The 25,919-nt window shown below is 35.5% G+C and overlaps 6 protein-coding genes across 6 annotated transcripts; 4 read left to right on the top strand and 2 right to left on the bottom strand.

Annotated features, from left to right (window-relative positions):
• Positions 1–58: 58 nt before the first annotated feature.
• On the bottom strand, positions 59–7,628 carry LOC110413439 (Vps51/Vps67 family (components of vesicular transport) protein). Its single transcript, XM_021424237.2, has 21 exons — positions 7,274–7,628; positions 6,941–7,080; positions 6,628–6,682; positions 6,409–6,516; positions 6,041–6,139; positions 5,832–5,909; positions 5,668–5,745; positions 5,191–5,346; positions 4,522–4,622; positions 4,320–4,387; positions 3,797–3,870; positions 3,593–3,659; positions 2,862–2,977; positions 2,228–2,494; positions 1,982–2,098; positions 1,651–1,722; positions 1,493–1,543; positions 1,121–1,351; positions 857–1,033; positions 581–719; positions 59–492 (listed from the first exon to the last, which is right to left on the bottom strand). Exons 1-20 carry the CDS (start codon positions 7,442–7,444, stop codon positions 600–602), a joined length of 2,346 nt encoding a protein of 781 aa, XP_021279912.1. The 5' UTR covers positions 7,445–7,628; the 3' UTR covers positions 59–492; positions 581–599.
• Positions 7,629–10,832: 3,204 nt separating this feature from the next.
• Positions 10,833–12,142, top strand: BZIP53 (basic region/leucine zipper motif 53). Its single transcript, XM_021424367.2, has one exon. It carries the CDS (start codon positions 11,399–11,401, stop codon positions 11,834–11,836), a length of 438 nt encoding a protein of 145 aa, XP_021280042.1. The 5' UTR covers positions 10,833–11,398; the 3' UTR covers positions 11,837–12,142.
• A 2,129-nt stretch (positions 12,143–14,271) lies between these two features.
• CP12-1 (CP12 domain-containing protein 1) lies at positions 14,272–14,970 on the bottom strand. Its single transcript, XM_021425095.2, is given in 3 exon segments — positions 14,272–14,696; positions 14,699–14,804; positions 14,807–14,970. Coding segments are annotated over 3 exon segments (384 nt in total). The 5' UTR covers positions 14,882–14,970; the 3' UTR covers positions 14,272–14,493.
• A 925-nt stretch (positions 14,971–15,895) lies between these two features.
• Positions 15,896–16,950, top strand: LOC110414146 (uncharacterized). Its single transcript, XM_021425212.2, has 2 exons — positions 15,896–16,055; positions 16,223–16,950. The coding sequence occupies exons 1-2, from the start codon at positions 15,986–15,988 to the stop codon at positions 16,777–16,779; spliced, it is 627 nt and encodes a 208-aa protein (XP_021280887.1). The 5' UTR covers positions 15,896–15,985; the 3' UTR covers positions 16,780–16,950.
• Positions 16,951–18,961: 2,011 nt separating this feature from the next.
• On the top strand, positions 18,962–19,983 carry LOC110414192 (uncharacterized). Its single transcript, XM_021425266.1, has 2 exons — positions 18,962–19,071; positions 19,255–19,983. The coding sequence occupies exons 1-2, from the start codon at positions 19,002–19,004 to the stop codon at positions 19,728–19,730; spliced, it is 546 nt and encodes a 181-aa protein (XP_021280941.1). The 5' UTR covers positions 18,962–19,001; the 3' UTR covers positions 19,731–19,983.
• Positions 19,984–21,057: 1,074 nt separating this feature from the next.
• LOC110414348 (Prolyl oligopeptidase family protein) lies at positions 21,058–25,913 on the top strand. The gene is made up of 10 exons (XM_021425481.1): positions 21,058–21,451; positions 21,553–22,546; positions 22,835–22,963; positions 23,515–23,814; positions 23,892–24,350; positions 24,481–24,546; positions 24,664–24,724; positions 24,819–24,968; positions 25,121–25,258; positions 25,560–25,913. Exons 1-10 carry the CDS (start codon positions 21,139–21,141, stop codon positions 25,875–25,877), a joined length of 2,928 nt encoding a protein of 975 aa, XP_021281156.1. The 5' UTR covers positions 21,058–21,138; the 3' UTR covers positions 25,878–25,913.
• The last annotated feature ends 6 nt before the right edge of the window (positions 25,914–25,919 follow it).

Genomic DNA, 25,919 nt, shown 5'->3' with positions numbered 1-25,919 from the left:
TTAACATCAGCTGCTATAAAACAATATTGATGATCAATTTTATCTTATCTCCGCGATATCAAGAAAATTTAAACCGCCTCAAGCCTGGAATGCAATGCTTAATGTCATTATCATACCGTCAATCGATAAGTAGTCTCCGGTAAAGGGGGACGGAACTTCCATGCGGATCTGATGGGTTTAATGTTTTCTTAGTACAAAGATATGAGATACCCATGTTCTACAAGGTCCCTTTCATGGATGGATAAATGGAATTTTTTCTTACATTTTCATCATTTCATGGAATAGTTTCCACTCGTTGTGACAGACGAGAAGCTCCCGAAGTGTTGGCTGTACACAAGCTATGACTCATTTCAAAATGGTTTTCAGTCATACAATCAGAAACCCACTAGCCCTCTGTTGAATCAGATCATCGGATTACACACGGTAAATGCCAAGGCCCATGACGTGAGCAGTAGCTATCGAACATGAATACCCTTCAGGAACCGTATGAACCTTTCGACCAAAGAATCACATCAGCGTAACTGAATTTGATGCTCAAGAAAATATAGTCCGTGCAGCAAAGAATTTCGGCCATTCATACCTATTTCACCTTCCAACATCTAAGGGGCAATTGGATTCTGTTCCTTCGATTTTGCTAACTTGGCTTGTATAAGTCTATCCAAAATGGGAGGCTCCAGAGGAATTGGGTCAAGACAACGCTCTGAAGCAGCAACAATCACCTACCAAACAGATATAGTTCCCACATCTTCATCTTTGTTACCGGTGAACTAAATTTAGATAAAAAGGAGCAATATACATAGTAGTTATATAGTATGTAGATAGATCGAAACCCATAACCAGGGAATTTATCTATTACCTCATCAAGTAAAAAGTCAATTGCCGCTTCATCTTCAACAGTTTCCTTTAAAGGAGTCCTTAAGAACTGAATATCCAGCTGGATTTGCTGGAATCCACTTCGATTAAAGGTCTGGAGTCTGACAAATTCTTGCAAGCTTTTAAGGCAAAGTTTTACTATTGTTGTTACAACTGACTCCTGCAATAACAAGCAAACTCAGTTCATTTTGCTTCAATAACAGCACTGGATATTTTTCCACCAGCACAACCATTCATAGATTCATACCTGTGTATATTCAACTTTGGTAAAAATTTCAACTTTTTGCTTAAACAATTTTGCTAGATGTGTTTCTAAGAGCTGGCTCCTGCCTCTGTGAGTATTAGACCTACTCATTTTATCATCTCGTAATGGGTTACTACGTGATGAGGTGGTGCTTCCATTGCTGTCAGAGCGCCGATGCTTGCGGAGGAGCCCTTGAGGTAAAATCTGCTTCACCTCACTTCCAACTGCTTCCAACTAGTGCAGAGAAATTTGAGGTTACGCATGATAGATCTTAGAAGGTTTGCATAATCAGAAAATTTAGTCATATTGAACTGTGCAAGAAAAAATTTAGAAATTATATCCTTGTCCAATCAGAAAGTTTAAAGAGACACTAACCTCTTGAAGAAATAAATCCACAAACATATGAACTTCCCTAGGCTCCTTGTGCTGCAAATATAAAAAATCAGAAATTGTTTAACAGCTGAATGTCAAACTATTTTCATGATAGGAATTTCTCTCAAAATTAAGGAAATATAGCCTTACAGCATACTAACCTTAATCCAGTTTGGTGTTGTAAACCTCTTTCTTAGCAAAGTAGATACCCTCTGAGTTCTCATATTTATATACTGCAAAATGGAACAGAACAAACTAATAATTAACAATGAGATAACTAACTTTACTTAACATATAAAGATATTTGAAATGGTCCATCCCACGCCAGAAAATAAAAATCATCAGAACTAAATATGCGCTCCCCTGAGGCAGCAAATTGGTATGACGTCAACATTCTCATGAAACTGATAAAAAGCACATCCACACACTTCCAATAAGTACTAATTTTAGTAAAGTCATTAGTTCAAAATGAAGAGAGGAATCAATTCCTACATGATGCAGAAGCTTTTCACCAGCTGACCGAAATATTCTACATATCTCCCCAGGAACAAAAGCAGGCCCATTTTCATAGCCTCGAACACCACCACCAGAGAAGGAAGCAGCTATTTCCTGACATAAAACATGAAGATCTGACTGAAGCCCAAGAAAGTAGGGAAAGAAATAGAATCATTCCACTTTATTTGTTGAAATGGCTGTCAGCCAGTAATATAAAAGTATCAGGTGAGGGCAGAAAGTTACCTCAGTAATTCTTGGGATGGCAGTTTGTTCAATGAAAACAGAAAGTTGAGCCAGCACCAAAACAAGACCGGCAATAACTTTTTCACTGTGTGTTCCCTCTGTCAAACCATTATCTTGACTTGTTGAATTATTTCTTCCAGAAAGCAAGAGAAAACGATCATCAAGAGCCCTGAAGAAGTCCTGAAACCCCTCTTGAACCCAATCAATTATGAAATCTCTCAGTTTAACTAGCAGCCCTAAGTCATCATCAAGAAGTTGCCGGAAATCCTGCAGTAAGCAAATAGATCAAAAAAGACACTCAATGAATAAGCTGCACATACATTATAAATTCTTACACAAAGAGTAATGAAAATGTAAAAGGCACAAGTACGGAAAACAGAAAGTAAATAACAAAATAAATGGCAAGACGGAATAAAACCCACAACAAAATGCAAAGCAGCTACCCAATTGAGGCCATTTTTCAAAGTATTTCATTGTGCAAATTCATTTAATATGCATCCAAATAAGAGAGATAAATGCATATGAGCAGCATTAAAGATGGACTCAGATACATAAAGTAGCATATAAGGGATGCAAATTTTGAGCCATTTCTGCATGCATAAAACAAGAGTCCCTCCAGCATCTCATGAGTTACCAGTAAGACATCCATGCTGCCCTGAAGCACCGCTTTTTTGCTGGCCTCCAAAGCAACCTGCAAGGGGAACTCCTCTGCTGCCTCTTTTGGGCTAATATTAACTTTCAGGAGGGCATCTGCAAATTGAACAGAATAAACTCAAACTCTAAAGTAATTTTCATTAGATAATCTACATGAATAAAAATATCAAGTTTATCAAAATTTTCAAACTTCTAAAAATCTATGTAGAATCTATTTATACATATGGTTTAACCCTTAGCGCACCTATCATTTTTCTTAAACAATTCAAACTTCTAAAAATCTATGTAGAATCTATTTATACATATGGTTTAACCCTTAGCGCACCTATCATTTTTCTTAAACAAATGCCAACTGAACATGCACTCGAAAGTATTAATGATGCAGCTATGGACATCAATTCAAGAATAGCTATAGTTGTCAGCAGCAGATCATAAGTATTATTTTGCCTAATCTTGGTTTAGGTTAATTCATTTTAGTTAGAAATTCAAGTGAATCAAGAAATTCAAGTGAATCAAGAAATTCAAGTGAATCAAGACTCCTACAAATTGGAGAATAGGTTAATAAGATTTCTATAGACCTCCATCGTAATATAGGTAAAAACCACAATCTGTCCATTGTTATTAAATCTAAAATATGTTGTTATTTTTTGGGTGATTTGAAACTCCAAAAAAGTAATAATATTATTCTGGAATAGCAATAGTCAAAAGAACCTCGTATGTCCTGCAGAAGGTGACTGAATGTGCTGGCAACATACTGTTTAACAGCAACTTGGGCAGCCTGAGACCACATAGGATCATTATATGGAGCTCCATCCCTCAATATGGAAACTATGTATCTTTCTACTCAGATTAGAGGAGGAAGATATGCAATATAGATTAAAAAAATGAGGGTTTCAAATGAAATTCAAGAAAGACCTCCAGAGAAAAATCAGGTAGAACAGCCTCACATAAAACTTCATCCATCAGAAGCACATCTGTCCATATAGTCCCTACAATGGTTTGGCAATTAAGAAAAGGTATTTAAGTTGCAAAATAAGAAGAAAACAACTACTATAGAAAATATAAGCTACAAGTCAAGAGCAGACGACGATCGATTTCAATGAAACTCAAAAACATATAAAGTTGAATGCACACCATCACCAATAAACAGTAATAAGTATCAAAATCAATCTTCTCGTTGAAACAAAAGAAGGCTTAGTTGAGGCATTTGTTCAACAAGCACTACCATCAAGAGCACTCTGTTATCTCCATCAATACCTTACAGACATCTCCAAATATCAGGCAGATAAAAAATTATTTGACTTATGTGGTCACTTGTAGAATTGCAATTTGTAAATAAGGACAGACTTTATAATTAGTTATGTTCAATATTTGGCTAGCATTGTTGAAATCATGAAGGAGAGGAGAAGGTGAGAAAAAGCACATGCACACTACTTACGAAGAACACCCAGGAGATTGGCAGAAGAAATCCGTCTCTTCACATATTGCTCAGTCATTTCAAAGTGCCTAAAAGAAAGGTAGCATGTGAGTAAAATGTTGTCATGCTTTCTAATCCGAGGAGAGGAAGAATCAACTCAGAGTACGACTCCAAGATAGTTTACAACTTGTAAAAAAAAGGGAATTCTGATGAAGCTGCTTACTTGATAACCAAGTCCTGTGCAAGTGAAATTAGTTGCTTTTCTGAGTCAGGAAATATTACTCGATAAGCACAGATAGCCTCCGCAAATTCACGGACAGAAGCCTAATTTAAATAAAGGGAAACAAGAGGTTCTTCATTAGTCTATCTAGATGGCATATTTTCTCCCTCCCCACTCCCCCCAGGCTCCTTTTCTTTAGGGGGTGACTAATTTCACTACAATCAGAGAGCCATAAACAAAGAGGGTCCTATATGGTAAATTAATAGGAGATAAATTTGGGAAAAGACATCATCTGGTCATCAAAGAAGATCCACTGACCAGGATATAAAACACAAATCTACCAGCATATGTTGGATTATGAAGAAATTCATTTAATATTTACCTAGATAGACAGCTAGAATGGCAATGCAGTAGTAAACTATTTTATGCATCATGCAACATCATTCTCATTGAAGACAATGAATTCTAAAAAATAGACAGAAAAGATTTCCCCGAAGCAAGACAGGAAGTTTCACAAAAGAACTTGAATTATCAAATAGAGATAACCATCTAATTTGCACAAAAACAGTTTTCTTCTTCCTTTTGTAATTCCTTGATCCAACCCAGTTCCTACCCAACAAGCCATATATAAGAAATTGCTAAAATGCTACTTCATGGCTCATGCTCACTTACCTCATGGGGTGCAGTAAGAATCGAATCAGAAACTTTTCCCTGTTTAGAAGGATCGGTAGAATCCACAGTAACATTCTCAAGTTCATCTGTTTTAAGCTGAAGGCCCCCAAGAGATTGTTCTAACTTTTCAAGTAGTTTTGCCTTTAAGCTATCCACCTGCCCAATTACAGATAATATGTGCCATGCACATGTATATATGTCAAAAAGATATATATCAAGTGACCTCAAATACTTGTTTAGAGAATAATATTACTGTACATTTAATACATATGGTGCACATACTAGAGGCTGTCAGCAATCAGAAGTTTCAAATATTTTAATAAAGAAAACATGAGATAAAGGGTGACACAGTTTTCATCTTTTTGCTGATGCAATTTCATGTGGAATAAAATGGCATGCACGGAAATGTAGTGTTTAAGCCCCATTGGAACTTTTGCAACCAGCTAGATAATTCAATCTGAAAGTTGCAGTACGAACCGGAATATCCAACTGCTTCAAAAGCACTGCAGCTTCAGCTCTAGCTTGTATGGATTCAGAATCTGAGAATAGCTTTCTCTGAGACAGGAAATTTGACAAAACATTACAAATTTCTTTTATTTGCACAAAATCATCATACATTCATAAGACAAGAATAGGTGTACCTGCAAGTTTTTTACTATTATAGCAACCGCTTCTTCAGATGCTTTTTTACAGTCCTGGAATGATGAATCTCCATATGCCTGGTAAGAAGAAAAACAAAGGTATGTTAAATCTTCTGAACAGTAAATTTTGACATAAAAGCACAATATGTACTAACAACAGAATTAAAATAGAAAATACAAGAGAACGAACAAGGTAAGCAACAGCTGACCTTAAAAATTGGCATTGCTCCAGTGTAGAACTTGACCGCATCAGCATATGCTTCTGACTTGATGCACTTTCCAAGTCTAGCAGGCAGATCATAAATGAACTGTTCTTTTCCACATAAGACAAATTTTGAGTAACTCACCATAGGCAAACACCAATGCATAAATAAACAGGGAGTAGATCAAACTCATCCTACCTGAAATTTTTCCTTAATAGCTTTTAGTTATGAGCTGTAACATCTAAAAACCATAAATTTGCCATGGGCTTCCCTATCTATTATTTGAATATTGCATTATAATCATAAAATTCAATCCTAGGGCTGCTGTCTCATTACTCACAGGTCACCACAAACATTTGAAAGTTCTTTAATACCTGAACTTTACGCAGAAGATTACGTGTTCGGTGCAACTTCTCTATGTGTTCTCTCTTCTCAAAAAGAGAAGTGTTGACCCCATCGCTTCTAGATTGAACTGACATTATCTGAAATTATAAATGAAGACAACATTTAATTTGCTGTAATCTCCCTGCCTCATTTCTTCTACATTATTGAAAAAATTCAACTAAAGTCGACACAAAAACATTCTAACACACCTTGTCAAGAAGCTGCTCCATATTTGCTTCCATGCCTACAATATTACTTTTCATCCTGGTAAAAGCAAATTTTCAGTACCAGTGAATTGAGGTTCTTAAACAGCAGTTGTGTAAGAACTTCAAAGATCCAATTGCAATAAATAAATTGAACAACAGTTACTAGGACATAAAAAATCCTGCCAAAATAAAAGTAACAACAGAATTTGAACAGAAAGATATAATGTTGATAAACCCTAATCCATTCTTCCCACAGTAAGAGTATAATGGCAGTGGCAATTGTTCACTAACGATTTTAAGCATTGAAAGAAGTTACCGTTTAATTGCATCCGTGGCACTGATAAACTTGTTATAGTTCTCGTAGACCAACATTTGCAAGTCAGTATCGAGATTCTTGATTTCGGCTGCCATTTCAACGTGCCTTTGAAGAAGCGCTTCCAAATTCGACTTATGTACCTACACATTTCGATCCAATCCATGCATAAGGGATCAAACCTTCCCATTTAACTACAAATCCAACCTAAAACAACATTAATCTAACCTAAACCACGAATTCCATTCCGAATAATTGATTTCTATGAAATCTATAATTATAATTCAATCAAATTTTAATCCGTGATTTGGATCGAATGAATTAGAGGGAGCGTACGAGGAGGTTCATGTACTGATCGGCATCGAAAGAGTTGGTGTTGATGGCATCTAATGCCCCGTGCTTTGAAGGAGCGTTGGGAGTTGAAGAAGGATCTGGAGAGTAGAAGCTCGACAATAGATCTCTCATTCTCTTAGCCTTGTCGTCCAACGGAACATCGTCCGTCCCCATTTTCGGCTCTTCCTACTACTGATTTATTCTCTGCGGATCAGATAGAGATAGAATTTGGTTTTAGATCGGGAAATTTTAGTGAGGAGCGAGCGAAATCTTTTCAGGCAAGAGGAAGGACTACAGCAAGAGGAAGAAGAAGAGCCTGAATCACAAAACGATGTCGTCCAAGAGAGAATCAACAAAAAATTCCAGCGTGGTTTCCTTTTTTGGTGCTCTAGGCACGATCCAATCAGAAACGGGTATTTGTCCAAAAGGACCAAAACAGCCCCAAATTATTAAAGGACCAAGACAGAAATGCAAAGTTTACAAATTTTATTTGTCCTTTAGTGTAATTTACGTTTACAACACTTAACTCTCCTTAATTCCGCTGCATTTCCTTTCAAATTTATCAAATCTGATTTTTTTTTTTGGTGCGGGAAAATGAAAAAATCTTATAACTCTTTCTACATATAATTGTAGTTTGGCCATAGCATATAATGTTACTAACGTTGGCAAAAGAAAGTCACAATGATCCAAACATTCCCCCTGAAATTGTGTTGGCTTGGTCGCTTGGCTTATGTAATAATTTATAGCAGTTAAACTGTCCGCGAACTTATGGTAAAAAAAATATATAAAGAAAAAAACACTAGAAGGATGGCATATAATTGACTGCCTAACTAATTAGTAATTACAAGAAAATAGTACTCTTCTATTGTTATTTCAAGTATTTTTTTTTCTTTTTTCCTTTTCTTCATCGGTCGTCATTTCTACTTCTCCTCTTCCCACCATTACCTACCTTTCAAGCGTCCCATGCAAAAGTCAAGTACTCACTTTGTTAACACTCATACTGCCCTTAAAATACTTATTTAAAAATATAATTATAATTTCATAAATTTTGAATACCAATATTAAGGTTTAGATAATTTGTTAAACTTAACATATTACAATAAAAAATATGTACAAGAAAAGCTTTAAAAGCATTTGGTATAATATTTTAAACAATTCAAACAAATCTTTATTCTTTTATTATCTTTAATTAAATTTTATATTTTTATTATCATTTTTTGTCAAGTAATGATGACATGACATGTTAAACATACTATAATTAATTAATTATATAAAATACTAATTTAATATGATAACAAAATCACATGATATTTTTTATATTTCACACTATGTGAGTTTAAAATAGTAAGTGACATCTTGATTAGTAGAAATTAATCAATTACTAATTATAAAATTATATATCATCCAAAATAACAATGTAATACCTTGATTGATTAATTGGATGTAATAAAAAATAAAATTATATTTAAAATAATTGATAAATTTTTAAATCATCATTCTAATGTGTTTTCATACTTCAAACCATTTGCACAAACATAAATACCACATCCATCAAGAGCAATAAGGTGTATTAAATTCAAGTGCTAAAAACCTACAACATCGCGTTCATAATTCTCACCTTTACAATATTCTAAATGTGAAGCCTTGTCAACATATAAAAAAAAAGGACATCCAATTGATATATTAAAAAGACCTTACTTAACAACTCTTGTTTGGTAATAGATAGAGTGATTATTAAATTTTTTAATAGAAAATTTGAGGTCTAAAATTTGAAATTCTACCTCTCTTATATTTCTTACATGAAAAAAAAAAGAAAATGAATTTTAGTAGCACTATTTATTGTCACTACTGTTTATTAAACTTGTATCTTTCCTTTTTTTTTTTCTTGAATAGTATCTTTCAATTGGATTAGTCTATTAGGCGGTGAATAAAAAATCTCTACTAATTCTTTTAAAGACCATACTTATTGCATTATCAAGGAGCCTAATATCCTGCAAACTCGGTTTCGTGCTAACTACTACAAAACATTCACGTGATTTCGCCACAACCATATATTCTAATTCATAATAATAAATAATAATAAAATATTTAAATAATATACCCTCAAAGCATTTCCTTTTTTTTCCTTTGTAATTTCGTGTAAAAAAATAAATAAATTTCTTCAGATAAACGAACACAATAATATGCCTTTGAGAAACATAATAGAAAGCTAGATACAGATTCTACGTTGGAATAGGAAAAATGAAATAAAAAAAGGAAAGGAAGAACGAGATTTTTTTTTTTTGGATTTTAGATGATGAGCATTTATTGGTTTCACTAGTAAAAAATTTAATTTAAAAGAAAAATCTAACTTTGTTAAATTTATTAAGTAAAAGGCATTCAAACTTGAGTTATTTAAAATAATTTTACTATTTATTATGAGTCAAACTTATGTGATTAGGATAAAATAATGTAAAGATTCCATAATAATTATTACAAAATTGAATTTGGATTGTCATCACTTTTTGGGCAAAACTAAGATAAGTGACAATATCATCAAGTAAATTGTTTTTTTTTTATATATAATAGTATTGTTATTTTGATGCCCTCATAAACAAAAAGTTCTCATATTATCTCATATTTTACAAGATGTTAATTATTTTGACATGTTTGGATTTGTAAAACTATTATTAGTGGTGCTACTAATCCAATTATTTCTTTTTACTAGTACACGATTAAAACAAGAATATAAAGATCTCAAGTAAAACTTACCCTCTTTATCCCATTTTGTTTATTTCTTTTTTTTTTGTTAAATGAATTCAATTGTTACCATTATTAATTAAAATCTCAAAAAATATGTTATAATTTTATTAAAATAAAAGATGAAAGTTAAGTTAATTTGACAAAAAAATTAAAAAAAAAACAAATAAAATGAGACTGAGAGAAGACTTAAAAAGTTAAATTATAATGTAAAATTTGATTCTTATGCACCAAACATGCCAGGTGTATTCCATGCTAAGTAATAAACATCTTACCATAGACAATAGGGCATGCAGATAATGTGACAACTGAGAACTACCCCACCAAGATTTAAGAGTAAAAGGAATCCAACGTACCTGCCTTGTACGTAAAGGCCAAAACAACAAAATTGGAAAATACAGGCAATAATATTGGAAAAGTTTGATTACCTTATAATCTCATATTAATTTGGAAAATTTTGCTAATGTTTGGATGGCACTTATATTATCCAGCAAGATTTCCTAATTCAGCAATCAGTTTGGTGGCATAAATAGTGGTAGGCTGCTACCAAAAAATAAATTCAAGATAAAAATAATTTCCAAGATTTCCTATTTTTTGGAAAACTCAAGATAAATGGAATCCAATGGGTATCTTCCAAATAGGCTGTGCAAGAAGGCGTTGAATGCGTAGCTGTCCTCACTTTGCACGCCAGCGGTGACACCAAACCCATAACCCCTTTCAAAAGTTAACCAGTCAAAAGACCCTAAATACCCCTCAAATATTATATTATCCATTACCTAGCCAATCAGCCAATGAGGCCATCCTCTTTCCCCTATAAAAACCCCCTTCCCATTTAATGTAACCCTTTTTTCGTTTCGCTCTTGGTCGCTCTTGTTTCGTCTACTTTCCGTTTCTCTTCGCGTTTCCTTCTCTTCAACCAGCTAAGTATTCTTATTTCTTAATTTTCTTCTCTCTTTTCTTTCTTCTTCCCTGCTGTTCCTCGCCCGTGCTTTTTCCTTTTCTTCTTCCGATCTATAGATCTTGTTTGGATCTAGGGTTACTTGGGGTTCTTCTTTGTTATTTTTGGGCTGTTTTGTTCACGTCCGATCTGCGGATTAGGAGTCAGGTATTTGTAGAACCATTCCAATGATTTTAGATTTTCTATGAGCTACGCAGTCCTCATGCGTCGGATCCGTGTTCTTCACTCGTTCTCGGTTGTCTTCCTTTACTGGTTTTACGTTTTCTCATGAATTAGCCCCCTCTTTGTTCATCAACCTCCTTATCTAGATCTAACCCTAGTTAATTTCTCTGACTGTTGAAAATTTGAATTCCCTAATTATCATTCAATTTATTAATCTCCATTAAATATTTTCCCGGATAAAAATAAAAGAAAAAAACACTTCCCCTGAGATGGCTCCAGTGCAAAGGCCAGGGAGTTCCGGATCCGATTCCGACCCGCGATATGCAAACATCGACGAGAGGAAAAGGAAAAGAATGCTGTCAAACCGTGAATCTGCAAGGCGATCACGGATGAGGAAGCAGAAGCAGCTCGAAGATTTGGTTAGCGAAGTGGGCACATTGCAGAAAGACAACAGCCAGCTCTCTGAAAATATCAACGTCACCACCCAACGCTACATCGAGATGGTATCTGCCAACAACGTGTTAAGAGCTCAGGCAGTGGAATTGACCGATAGATTGCGGTCCCTGAACTCGGTGCTGCATATTGTGGAAGAAGTGAGCGGTCTTGATGTTGAAATCCCGGAGATTCCGGATTCCCTGTTGGAGCCGTGGCGGCTTCCCTGTCCGATTCAGCCAATTATGGCGTCGGTCGATATGTTCGAGTGTTGAACTGTTGATGGATGGACTCTCTTCCTTATCCGGATAATGCGGGTCCCTTGTCGAAGTCAGTTTGTGCTTGTGAGTGGTTCGTTAATGTTATCTTTTTCCTCTATGTTTTTGTCTGTGTTTTTGTTAATGTTAGATGATATAAAATTAGGTTTATTCTGATGTCGAGTCTGTTGAATGGGGAGTTTGGTTTTGCAGAAACCTTTTGGTGTTTTTTCTATTATGTACTTATGGATTTCGATGGATATGTGGAAAGTTAGTTTTCCAATGCAATGGTTCCTCTTTATAATATCAATTTCTTTCTGATTATTTGTTGGTTTGGATGCATGAACAGGATGTTTAATTGAAAAGTTGCTATAGAGTGATAAATGCATAAGTTATGGTTTGTTTTTTGCTACGTTTGGCAGAAGAAGCCAAGAAGGGGAAGTTAGTTGTTTGAAACTTTGGATATATCCAATGCTTTGGTTACATAAAAAGAGCAAAAAGTTGTAAAAAAAGGTTTCATAACTACCATTTTATGGGATGAAAAATGTGTTCACGCTTCCTCCCTAATGACATTCTTGGCATGTGCCAATACTTGTTGTTTTGATGATAGCAACTGGCATTTATGTTGTGATAAGCTATCTCAAGGGTTTAATTGAAATTCAGCATTTCTTTCCGGTAGTTGCTCCATTTGTTCTTTTTCCAAATTGTTATTGAATGTGATTTTTCAGAGCAACGTTAGTTCAATTTGAATTTGGTTCTGTAATAGAAATTGTAATGGACTTTGTCTTGCCTTGATGATGTGCTCCTTTCTTCCGGACAGACTTGGATTCGTCAATGTAAATAATGGACCCCTTCACATCTCTTGCTGTTTAATTGATTAGAGTATGCCTTAAGTAGAGTACGTGGTTAAGCGCTGTCCAATGCTGCCAAGGATTTCTTTGTTTCTTCATTCGTGTGAATGCTTGAAAAAAAAAAAACTCCCGTTAGTATGCAAGTGTACAAGCATGTTTATGGTGATGGGAAGTTCATTTGTTGATCAACCATTAGGATTAATAAAGTTTTTGAGCTGATCTAAGATATTTTACAAATTTAGATAAAGGTTGATGGTAAAGGAAGTTTCTAGGTGGATGGGTTCTTTCCCCCTGGGTGCCTTGTCTTCCCAGTTAATGGATACGAGGATATACCAGCTGTCAGGCTCTAGTTTAACAAGTGACACTTGTTGCTCCCTCCCTATGACTAGTAGGGCTGGATGGCTTTTGCTGGATTGAGGATGAGGATGGACTCCGTCAACCGATAGTACGCCGAAGTTGAAATTCGTGCTCATTTATATGTGTTTTGTCAAATTCAAAAATAACACGTTTGATAACGTAAGCATTCCCCACAGCTAAGAGAAATAGCTGTGACAGAAGATTGCGCAAGCAAAGGCGCAAAGGCAACCTTAACCTTGATTAGTAATCAATGGTTGTTCCAGAACTTTTTCATTGTCATGCAGTTTCGATAACCGCGGCCAATCTTAATAGTCGGCGCACCGCTCTAAGTAGGAATAATATCCAAACAATAGGCAATAATATTCTTAACAGTCGGCGATTTGGGCTTGGCGACGAAAAAAAAATCTTGAATCTTGCCTTTGCGTTAACGGTTAACTTTATAGTTTTCATCTAATCATTATGTCTGAATCAAATAAGAAACAATTCGTTGCAGCTTTATAAAAATAAAACATACTTTTCAGGAGATTAACTCAGAGATCCTCCTATGTAATAATGTAGGTTGCTTATAACCCCCTCTTGGATGCTATGAGCAGAATTCTATGAAACAGACGAAACCGGAATATAATTTTATTGTACTTATCTTTTCATTGATAAAAAAAATAAAAAGAAGAAGATTATGATGGCGATTTAGTTTCGGTGCAAATTTTGCAGGTGATTATCATAACTACTTCTTTTCGCCATCGCCGTCATTAAGATTGAGCCAACATCTCGAATCATAATTGCATCTGTATTTATTTTCCTGGTAAAAAAGGAAATACTATGATAAGGCCTAATATTATATTCTGAGTATCTTTCGGATTAAGGAAAAACAAAAATTGTCCTACCTTTCTTTGCCTTTGTTCTAAAGATCTTTTAAAGTCTTCCTTTGCGCATACTAGCAGGGAATTTGCCAAATAATTTACGGAGAGTAAGAGTTCAATTTGATAAAATCCGAAAAGCAAGAGGGAATTGGTGCAGAACAACATCAATGGTTGGCGTCATTTTGTTGTGCTGATTAAGGACGATGTTGAACAAGATTTGCACATCTAAGAAGAACACAAAAAATTATCCTTCCTTCCTCAAGCTCATTAATTATTGATTTACCTAAACTAGATTGCGGCCATCTGCGCATGAAATGTGGAAGACCTCATTGTTAGGTCAAGTAGTATATTAAGACAGCGTCTGAAAACATAAAAAAAATCCATGTAATCCATAAAAACGCTTAAATTAAAAATTATCTGTTTCCCGAGTGTATGGTATGGGATTACAATCATTATAACCGGTAAACCACCAATAACATCTTCAGTTTCACATAAAACGGAGAGGTTTACAACATCTAAAAACTCCATCATCATCGATATCACCATATAAAAATTCTGACAATTTTCATCATCTAAGAAAAAAAGCTCAATAAATTAAAAAGCCCTTTCAATCCTCGTAAGTGCGGCACTCATCTGCCTCCGGGTTCTCTTTGCAGTAATTCTCCAAAGGATCGTTTCCTTTCTTCTTGTCCCTGGCGTGGCTGGCTGCCGCACTGAGCTCTTCCACCTCGTCCCAAGCCGCTACGCACTCTCCGCTCGCTGGGTCACCCGAGCACGCCTCCTCTGCTTCCTTGATGCTCTTTTCCACCTGTCCGATATGCTGTCAGGGGCAGCTCTCACGGGTCTGATCACCTGCATTCGCCTAGACCCCAACTGGGAGACCCTTTTCCGGGGCTGGTTCAAGTAGGGACCTTGACCGAACTAACCTTTGTGGAGTCTACTACGTTGGCTACGACTCTTGGGCTTACGAGGTTAAGACTAGATAGGGTTGCCATTGTTGCTTGTTGGTGCTCGCGTTCCTGTTCCTGTTTTCAGTGAAGAGTGAGAACTCTGCTTAATGTTTTCCGGAGTTGAAACGATGACAAAGGAGTGTTTATTGGAACTGTAATGGCTCGTGAACACAAATTTCTTATCATCTTGGGACCAATAAGAAATTTCCACGTCGGAGAAAAGTGGAGATATTTTATTGGAATATCATTTTTCTTGCTCAACATTTCGAGGGAATATCTAGTCCTAAATATTTATTAACCACTCATAACGCCGTTAAAGATCTAAGGGGTCCCGAACTCAAATCGGAATTTCAACAATTATTCTATTAAACTTTTTTCTTTTTCAGTGTTTTTAAATTAAATAGTTTGTGATAAATATATAAATTTACTATCTTCATTTAACAGATTAAAAATATCCATGACAAATGTAAAGGATTGGAATACCCATGAGAAGCGTAACACACCATAAACAATATCTTGACCAAATTCCCAAAGCAAGGGTTCAGACAGCGATATGCTGAATTTTCTTTTCTTTTTTCCTTTTTTTTTTGTCATTATATTGATCGGTCATTGTAGAACACACGAGAAATATCAAGATACCAACAGAGAATAAAAAAAAATTTAGACAAGAAAAAAAAAATCAAGTTATTGTAGTACGTTGGAATCTAAAATTTATGTTTTATAGTCAATTATATATTCTCTACTCATGTGAAAAAAAATACAATATACTAGGTATACTAAATTGAGGTTGTTCACATCAAAGGATAACTAATAATAGTAAATATTAGTTTGTTTAACTATATAAATTAACAAAGAATGCATTTAACTGTAGTTAAATCGATTAGACTACGGGGAACTTTCCTGAAGTAAAGTAAATCCGGGAAGAATGAGTGTGTTGTTAATGCAGGAATAAAAAACAAGCTTCACATGTAAAGGTGTTTAGGCTTTGCTTTGCTTGTTCATGCATCGTGTTTCTTTATTCCGCAGGTTTATTATATTCTTTCTCTCCTTTCTGTGACTTATTTTAAACCCTTGACAGCACCTTACGGCAGCAGGCACATCACCTATTCTTTTTGCATAATTCTCAATCCCATTTCTGAATTCGAAGACATGAATTTTCTTCGTAGCGGAAAGGTTCAACTGGTTCTCTTCATTTTTATCCTTATCATCGGTCTCACAGGTAACTCAAAGTTCATGCAACTCACTTTTGCAATTTGTTTTTTGTGTCTTTGACTCTTTGTTGTCACTTCGAATCTGAACTGAATTAATTTAATTTTAATCTAAAGGTCTAACCCTTCCAAAAGTCTCGCCTAGATTATGTTCATGAATTTCTCCTTTTTTACACAGCCAAAAAATGTCGTGAACTCAATGATGATGAGCAGGCTCCTCATAAAACTAGGCCCCAGCAATATAATTGCTTCGACATGAGAACTGGGAGTGCGGTATGCATTGCGGAGACTGCCATGAAGGCTTATTATTTGATGAGGTACAATCTGGACCCTGAACAAAGAAGTAAACCTGGAGTTGCTTTTGTATCGAAACACAATTTGGCACCCTACGTCGGTTCCGGGTGGGATCTGTTTGGGAGCCTTCCATTTCATAGTCACCCCAAAGGAGAGTTAACCAGTAAGGCTATTGGAGCTTTTATTGGAGACAATGTGGGGCGTTTTGTTGCTGAAAAGTGGGTCGGGGGTGAGACTAATTGTGTTGCAGCTAAAGATACTGGGGGACTGAACAAGGTCAGGTTGGCGTTTGTGTCGGGGAGTTTACTGGGGGGTTACGTAGGACGAGAAGTTGGGGTTATGGCGTATGATGTGTACCACGGGTTTGAGCATTTGTATAATTACCTTTTCCATCATCAAGAAGAAAAGTCTCCAAGCCCTGCTCTTGATCGGGAGCTGTGAAAAGCTGCAAACAGAAAATTAAGATTAACCGGTTTAGGATTCAACTTAATTTGCTGTGTTTGCTACTAAACCGGCGAAGGCCATGGACCTTGCCCGTCACAAATTATAGTTGCATGTAACTACGTAAATGTAAAGCAAGGGATGTAATGTAAAAATTAATTGTTGTAGATATTTATGGATTCAGTATGTATTGTTAGATACAAAGAAAAAGAATGAAAATAAAATTCATAAAATTGAATTTCTCAATCTTTTAATAAAATTAAAATATTACAAATGTCGATGTTCAAAATTTTTCATTAAGATATATTAATTTTAAACAATTTTATTATTCTCTAATATTATAGTAATACATTTATACGCGAACTTTGTCTAAATGTTGTGAGAATGCATAATTTACTATGACATTATAAAAGAAAAATATCATTTTTTTTCCTTTTAGCTGAATGGTTTAATTAGCATATAGAAAGGGCGTATTACCATTGTAGCATACACTACTGCACTCCCTCGTAGTACTTAAGAAACTTTCCGACCAAGAAAAGAGAGAAAAAAGATAAGAGATCCGTAGATTCCTTTGGACAACCATCTTTTAACAAGATGACGATTATATTGGACATGGTAACAACATTATGAGTTCATACTAGAAAGCTAAAACAAGGTTGCCAGACACATCGATCAAATGAGGCAACTACAAGGTCATCGTCAACTAGCTGTGACCACATCTTGGCTTCAGTATCTTTGTCCCTACCAACTATCTTCTAGTTGGAGGAGCACTTACGGCTTAGGCAGAAATTTAGAAAATACTAGAATCTTGGCTATGGGTGATTCTTTATTGGACTTCATTTCTAGTTTTTTTTTTCTTTTTTTTGATAGAAATAAGATTTGGTTAGACTTTACTATTGGTTTTCTCCTTGTGTTTGGTTAGAGTATATGAGAGAGAAAGAGAGAAAAAAAATTAAAACCCAGCATGTATTAACTCATAATAAAAAAAATAAATATCTGACAATTTGTAAAAGTTGAGACAGATAATGAGATAGAAGATTTGGATTCATATAATTTTATATGAAAGTAATTGTTCAATCAATTAAATTCTAATTATCAAATAAAATTCCATTGCAGAAGTTATGTTTAATGAAAAACAAATTAACAAAGCATATGCCTTTTATACTGACAAAAATGCCCAAAATATACTAAATAGGCATGATGAATATTGTTGTCATTCAAAAAAATAAAGAAGGAAAAGTCTTACCGTTTAAACTCATTGTTGGCAAGGTAATAGTACGGCTTATATTGTTTAGATATACAAATTATTGAAGACATATTTAGCAGTAGTAAATCAATTTAGAAAAAAAAAAATTGAAAACGGATCTCTTCCGAAGTACTAAACTAGATGTGTATTCTAAAATCCAAAATAAGAAACACGTTTCAGGGCATTTTTTTGCTTGTTCATGGCTATTATTTCTTTATTCCATACCTTGATTGGGTTCTTCCTTTCCTATTACAATCTATTTAACCCTTATAACACGTGTTACAACAATCATATCATACATACTTCTCAATCATATTTCTAAGTGATCCAACGAAGATTTAATTATAAAGGATTAAAAATATCCATGAGAAACGTAAAGAATTGGAATGCTCATGAGGGACGTAAAGCACCATAAATAATATCTTAGATCAAATTCCTAAAGCAAGGGTCCACAGCGATATGCTGAATTTTCTTTTGTTTTTCTGTCATTATATTGATAGGTCATTGTAGAAACACACAAGAAATATCAAGACACCAAGAGGGATTAAAAAAAAATTGGCCAAGATATTTTATTACTAGTTGGAATCTAAAATTTATGTTTTATAACGAATTATTCTCTACTCATGTGAAAATATATACAATATACTAGGTATACTAAATTGAGGTTGTTTACATCTTATATTGTTTAGAGATACAAATTAACGAAGATATATTTAGCCGTAGCAAAACCATTTAGGAAAAAAAAAAATTGAACTCTCTTCCGAAATACTAAACTAGATGTGTATTATAGAATGTAAAACAAGTTACACGTTTCAGGACATTTTTTTTTGCTTGGTCATGGCTATTATGTCTTTATTCCATAACTTTATTGGATTCTTCCTTTCCTATTTTGTCCTATTTAACCCTTATAAAACATGTTACAACAACCATATCATACAAACTTCTCAATCATATTTCTAAGGGACCGAACGAAGACATGAAGATTTTTGAGAAAGGGATAGTTCAATTGGTTTGTTTAGTTCTGGTCGCTTTGCTCTTTCTTGCCGGTAATTCAATTTTCATCTAGTTGGTTTTTTTTTAAATTTTAAATTTTGTATTTATTTCCACAGCAAATCTGCAATTTATAGTTATGGACTATTACGATGCATAGATGCCTAGAGCTAAATTATGTTAAAGTGTATAATGACGAAAGGAACTGATTTTCTAATAAAATTTTGGATGATTTGCAGCCAGACTAGGTCCTCATAAAACCTGGCCACAAAAATCTGATTGCTTCGACATGGGAACCGGCACCACCGCATGCCTAGCGAAGAGCCTAGCGAAGAACCTCTTGAAGGTGATTCCTTTAATGAAGTACGTTCCTGACGGGCAAAGAGGGGATCCTCAATCTGCTTTGGCAAAGTACAATTTGGCACCTTACATTGCTGCCTTGACGGACCTGGTAGAATCCTTTTACTCTAATCGTCCGACGGGAGAGGCATTCAGCAAGGCTGCTGGCACTTTCATCGGTGATCAAGTGGTCTCCCACGGCACAAAACCTTTGTTCAGGGGATGGAAGATTTGGGGGTTTCGTTCGGGGAGTATAATCGGGGCTTACTTCGGAGGAAAAGTTGGGGTTATGGCATATGATTTGTACAGTTTATACAATTCCATTTTCCATGGAAGAGGAAATAGTGTTGCTAGCTCCGTTCATAAGGAGCTATGAAAGCTACCGCCTAAGATGGCTAAAGACACAAGAAGTGAACACGTTCATGGAGAAACAACAAATTAATGTCTTTCCTCTTTTCCTTGGAAGCTTAGGATTTAACTTTGTTGAGTGTGAAAAAAAAAAAATGGTCTCCCTTGAACCATATGTCACAAAAGTTTAGAGTTAATAATGTAATGGATGGAATAATCTGTTATTAATGTTGTTAATAATTGTTAATCTTAAATAAAAATCAGAATTATTTATTTCTCTATTTATTTTTGTCTTTTTTTTTCTTTAACATAAGACTTCTTTTAACTACAACATTATGATATTTAATTAATTGCAAGATTTAATTAGTTTTAAAATGCTCTTTAATTACTTTTTTTTGAAGAATCAATCCTCTTTAATCACTATGACATTAGATTTTAATTAATTTATATTTTAATTCAATTACATATTAAATTTATAAACTTATCTTAAATTCAATTATGCATTAACTTTGAGATGAATGCTTTAAATAATCTTTAGTTAAAATAAATTAATTACCATTAATGTGAAAAAAAAGTCTAACATCAGTTACTTTTTTAAAAAAGATAAAAAAGTATTTCTCAAACTAATAGAGGAAAGTTTTATATTCATTAAAGCTTAATGGATGTTAATTATTTTCCTAATTGAATTATATACAACATTTTATAATAATTCAGAGTTGACTTACAGTTCAATCTAATTAAAGATACTTTAAGTTAATTAAATCTTTCAACCTATTAATAACTAATTAAATCTCACAATTTTGTAACCAAAAACCAAAAGTTTTGAAAAAAAGAGATAAAAGGAGAAATAAAAAATAAAATAAAATATTTACACTTTACATGCTCTCCATTCTTTTTATCTAATGGATTCTAAAACTTTTAATTTCTTTAACAGCTGATTTTTTTTTGAAAAACACTTCTTTAACGTTGATTTTTATTACAAATTGTATCTAAATTGTTGTTATTTGGATTTAGAATTATATGAATTATTTTATTTAATTTTTAAATTATTTATATTTATTTAATAATGTATTTATTAAAACATAAAAAATTAATAATGTATATATCAATTTAATGTTATTTTTATATTAAAAATACAATTCACAATTTCACATGCATTTGTGTGTTCCCAATTGCTAATATCTGCTTGACTTTTATGCTATGTTGATAATTTGTGCTAGGTTGTACTTCCTCTGATTGGCACAACTCAAGATAATGAAGCGCACAGGGTAAGGAGGTACACTCCGTAGCAGCAGATAAGAAACTCCGGCTGAAATCTACAGATTCTTTTCGGCCTGTAACTTTTTCAACATGATTGGACACGAGAGCAACAAGATGAGCCCACGCCTAGAAATGCAAGCATAAGAATAGAATATCAATCAATCAAATAAAAATAAATGATGCGCCTTCACAAGGTCTGTAATCGCCTCTCTCTGCTCTCCATCTCTCCTTTCTCTTCCTCCCTTCCGCCCTTTTCTCTCTCCCCAAACGCCAAGTCCCGATTCCCTTCTTCATCATCCGTCCGAACACCTGGCCACCTGAGAACTCATTCTAGGATCGCCTCCAAGACAGCCATGACCGGCTCCCGATTCCACCGCCTTCTCCCTATCCACTCTGCTCTTACTGAAGACGCTGCCGGCGGCAATGGCTCTAACGTCTCCGTTTCTTCTTCGGCTAACGCTTCCGCTACTTTGACTGAGGAAAACGATGGTACTTTACTTCTGTGAATTTTTAATCTGCCTGAACTGAATTTGAATATGCTTTCACTTAAAAGTTAGTTACTTAAAAGTTGAGTTTTGAATTTGATGTAGAAAATGTTGCAATCGGAGTTACATATTGTCTTCCACCGCCGGAAATTAGAGATATTGTTGATGCTCCACCGCTTCCGGCACTGTCATTTTCACCATTCCGGGATAAAATACTGTTTCTCAAGCGGAGATCTTTACCGCCGTTGGCAGAACTAGCGAAACTGGAGGAAAAGCTTGCTGGTATTCGAATTGATGGGAAATGCAACACCAGGAGCCGCATGTCTTTCTACACCGGTATAGGAATCCATCAACTAATGCCTGACGGCTCGTTGGGACCGGAGAAAGAGGTTCAAGGATTCCCTGATGGTGCTAAGATTAATTTCGTTACCTGGTCAAATGACGGTCAACATTTGGCCTTTAGTGTTCGCGTTGAGGAGGAGGATAGCAGTAGTAATAGTGGAAAGCTTAGAGTGTGGGTTGCAGATGTGGAAACTGGAATAGCTAGGCCGCTGTTTCAGTCACCGGATATATATCTGAATGCAGTTTTTGATAATTATATTTGGGTGGATGACTCTACCCTGTTAGTTTGTACTATTCCTTTGTCGCGCGGAGACCCGCCAAAGAAACCTTTGGTTCCTTTTGGCCCGAAGATTCAATCTAACGAACAGAAAAATGTCATTCAAGTTAGGACATTCCAGGATTTGCTGAAGGATGAGTATGATGAGGATTTGCTTGATTACTATGCCACCTCGCAACTTATTTTGGCTTCTTTGGATGGCACTGTGAAGGAAATAGGCACACCGGCTGTGTACACGTCTATGGATCCTTCCCCTGATGAGAACTACCTTTTGATTAGCTCAATCCATAGGCCGTATTCTTTTATTGTACCATGTGGAAGGTTCCCCAAGAAAGTGGATGTATGGACAAGTGATGGGAAATTTGTTAGAGAACTCTGCGACTTGCCCCTTGCTGAGGACATTCCTATTGCCTTTAGTAGCGTGCGGAAAGGGATGCGGTCAATCAATTGGAGAGCAGATAAGCCTTCAATGTTATATTGGTATGTATCTGCATCATTTACTCATTTATGCATTTCTAAAGATGAAATTGCCTATAATTATATGGGACTATACACGTTCCAAGTTCTAAATATTTTTAGATATTTAGTCGGAGTGCAAAGTTTTATGCAATCATCAGCACATGAAAGATGTTATGTGTAATCAAGTAATCAACATGTAAACATATGATGTAACCACTAACTTTTAATGATAAAATTTAATTTAAGCTTTTCTCGATGAAGTTGATTCTCTATGTAATTTTAGTTGCCTGACTGTGCTGAAGTTTTTAGGGCAGAGACACAAGATGGAGGTGATGCAAAAGTGGAAGTTTCGCCACGTGATATAATTTATACGCAGCCTGCAGAGCCACAAGAAGGTGAACAGCCAGAAATCTTGCTCAAACTTGATCTTCGCTATGGGTATGTATACATGTTTCATTTCTTAAATTTACTTCCATCTGCATGGTTTTCTTAATATTGATTTAAATTAGTGTATAAAGCTGACCTTTCTTTCTGGTGTATTTGCAATGATGTTTTAAAACCTCTGAGATGGGGAAAACATTGTGTTTGACTGCTTGCATATGTCAAAATTGTTTCCATCAAAGTACTGAATTTTTAAAAATGAGTCAAGACTAATAGAAAATGGAGTAAGACATATCCACTGAACTGAATTGCTACTAACTAATGTATGCTTATATTTATGTTTGACCACCATTCCGTGACACTCATTTCATTCCCTAACATGAAGATCTTTGAATTCTTCCGTTAAATGCATCATTCCTAAGCTTATCATTTATGGCTAAGGGATTGATTGGCTTATCAAGTATCGAGTAGTGGATCAAGCCATGGATTGCTGGAAATAAATTTAAAATATTGTGCAGACGGTTAATAGCAAGCTACTGTTTGGTCTTGAAAACCCCAAAAAAGTTTGAACAATGTTATCTAATATGTTTGATTCTTCATATTGACAGAGGGATTTCATGGTGTGATGATTCACTGGCTCTGGTTTATGAGTCTTGGTACAAGACACGTCGAACAAGAACCTGGGTGATATCTCCCGGATCGAAAGATGTGAGTCCACGCATACTTTTTGATAGGTCATCTGAGGATGTGTACTCTGATCCAGGCTCTCCCATGTTGAGGAGAACCCCTGCTGGGACTTATGTGATAGCTAAAATAAGGAAGGAAAATGATGAAGGCACTTATGTTCTCCTGAATGGAAATGGTGCTACACCAGAGGGGAACATCCCCTTCCTTGATTTGTTTGACATGTAAGTGTTTAATTCACCTTTGTTTGTGCATTCTCATTCGGCGTGGTGCCATACTGATCTAAAACATATTCTTCCAGATATACAGGCAGCAAAGAACGAATATGGGAAAGCAACAAGGAAAAGTACTATGAGAGTGTTGTTGCTTTGATGTCGGATCAGAAAGAAGGGGATATACACCTTAATGAGCTGAAGATACTTACTTCTAAAGAGTCAAAAACTGAAAACACCCAATATTACATTCAAAGTTGGCCAGATAGGAAAGTACATCAGATCACAGACTTCCCTCATCCATATCCACAGTTGGCATCACTGCAGAAGGAGATGATCAGATACCAGAGAAAGGATGGTGTTCAACTTACTGCAACATTGTACTTACCACCAGGCTATGATCCATCAAAAGATGGCCCTCTTCCTTGTCTAGTTTGGTCTTACCCTGGAGAATTTAAAAGCAAAGATGCTGCTGGACAAGTTCGCGGTTCTCCTAATGAATTTGCAGGCATAGGTCCAACATCACCTCTCCTTTGGCTTGCTAGAAGGCATGAAATTCTTCCTTCCTTATTTGCTTTTGTACTCTTTTTGAGTTTTTAGTTTTCCCTTGACTGATTTTCCCTTTTGAACTGGCTGCTGGTAGAGTAGTTATGGTTACCCTTATCTTCTGCTTTGCAGATTTGCTATTTTATCTGGACCGACAATCCCTATTATTGGTGAAGGGGATGAAGAAGCGAATGATAGGTAATGCATTACTTGTATGATTATACACATAAGCACATGAATGTGAGTGTGCATGTATATCCCATCCTATGACTTGAGGCCAGCCTAAGTGGCATCATCATATAACTATTTGTGTAGGTATGTAGAGCAACTGGTTTCAAGTGCAGAGGCAGCTGTTGAGGAAGTTATCAGACGTGGAGTAAGCATCCTCATTCCCTCACATACGACCAACAGTGGCGTCATACTGATTATAAATTTCTGGCTCAAGCTTTTCTGATGCTGTGTATGTTTAGGTAGCTCATCCTAACAAAATTGCTGTTGGGGGGCATTCCTATGGAGCATTCATGACAGCAAACCTCCTGGCACATGCTCCTCACCTTTTCTGTTGTGGGATTGCTCGGTCTGGAGCCTACAACAGAACCCTTACACCCTTTGGTTTTCAGGTAGTGCACTAGAGCTTATAAGTATATTCAATGTAATGCGTAATGCCTTTTAGCTTTTGAATATTATCACCCCATAATTTCTACCCTTTGTTCTCAATCTTCACCATTTATCTTTTGGACGGATTCATGGCTTTCTTCTCTCACTGGGACAGAATGAGGATAGAACTCTCTGGGAGGCAACTATTACCTATGTAGAGATGAGTCCATTCATGTCTGCGAATAAAATCAAGAAGCCAATCTTGCTTGTCCATGGAGAAGAAGACAATAACCCTGGAACACTAACCATGCAGGTATGTGGCTTTCCCACACCTTTGCATGTGGCCCTTTTAAGTTCAATTTTCTACCAGATTTATCAACTGACCACGGAATAAGTTACTGATAAAGTTTATTTATTCCCCCATTATCTGTGTGTTGATTTATGGAATGTTCATCCTCTTGCATCCCTTTTCCCTCCCTCTTCAACCTTGGCTCAAACACGACTTCGTCCATTTCTTTTTTAGCTCTTTGATATTTTTCAGTGATTTGACTTATCATTGATCTCTTCCTAACTTCTTTGCTTGCCTATTTATTGGGCTTATATATATGATGCAGTCCGATCGTTTCTTCAATGCTCTGAAGGGTCATGGAGCTCTTTGTCGCCTTGTCATTTTACCATTTGAGAGCCATGGCTATGCTGCACGAGAAAGCATCATGCATGTCCTCTGGGAAACTGATAGATGGCTTCAAAAGTATTGTGTGTCAAACACTTCTGATGTCAGTGCAGGTCTTGATACGAGCAAAGATGGTGCAAGTAATGAAGTTACAGAGTCTGAAAACAAAGTAGTTGGTGCCAGTGGAGGCAGTGGTGCAGAGTTGGCAGACTCTGAAAATGAAGAGTTCCATTCAAAGCCAAGGTCATTAATGTGGTAAGTTAATAATTCGTATGTTCTTTTTGTTCTTTACTTTCTTCAC

This window comes from Theobroma umbraticum, unplaced genomic scaffold (assembly GCF_002168275.2).
Source record: "Theobroma umbraticum cultivar Fairchild unplaced genomic scaffold, ASM216827v3 scaffold_4.1, whole genome shotgun sequence".
Classification (NCBI taxonomy): domain Eukaryota; kingdom Viridiplantae; phylum Streptophyta; class Magnoliopsida; order Malvales; family Malvaceae; genus Theobroma; species Theobroma umbraticum.
Note: the sequence above shows the minus strand (reverse complement) of the source record. Positions and strands in the feature narration are given on the sequence as shown.

Bases quoted from the DNA above. Each gene is read 5' to 3' on its own strand.
- LOC110413439 (XM_021424237.2), bottom strand. From the start codon at position 7,444: ATGGGGACGGACGATGTTCCGTTGGACGACAAGGCTAAGAGAATGAGA. The intron at 6,140-6,408 runs GTATTAAAGAAC...GGAAAAGAACAG, and splicing joins ATCTTCTGCGTAAAGTTCAG to TTCATTTATGATCTGCCTGC. The intron at 1,544-1,650 runs GTTAGTATGCTG...TTATATTTGCAG, and splicing joins CAACACCAAACTGGATTAAG to CACAAGGAGCCTAGGGAAGT.
- BZIP53 (XM_021424367.2), top strand. From the start codon at position 11,399: ATGGCTCCAGTGCAAAGGCCAGGGAGTTCCGGATCCGATTCCGACCCG.
- LOC110414146 (XM_021425212.2), top strand. From the start codon at position 15,986: ATGAATTTTCTTCGTAGCGGAAAGGTTCAACTGGTTCTCTTCATTTTT. The intron at 16,056-16,222 runs GTAACTCAAAGT...TTTTTTACACAG, and splicing joins CCTTATCATCGGTCTCACAG to CCAAAAAATGTCGTGAACTC.
- LOC110414192 (XM_021425266.1), top strand. From the start codon at position 19,002: ATGAAGATTTTTGAGAAAGGGATAGTTCAATTGGTTTGTTTAGTTCTG. The intron at 19,072-19,254 runs GTAATTCAATTT...GATGATTTGCAG, and splicing joins CGCTTTGCTCTTTCTTGCCG to CCAGACTAGGTCCTCATAAA.
- LOC110414348 (XM_021425481.1), top strand. From the start codon at position 21,139: ATGATGCGCCTTCACAAGGTCTGTAATCGCCTCTCTCTGCTCTCCATC. The intron at 22,547-22,834 runs GTATGTATCTGC...TGAAGTTTTTAG, and splicing joins AAGCCTTCAATGTTATATTG to GGCAGAGACACAAGATGGAG. The intron at 24,725-24,818 runs GTAAGCATCCTC...GTGTATGTTTAG, and splicing joins AGGAAGTTATCAGACGTGGA to GTAGCTCATCCTAACAAAAT.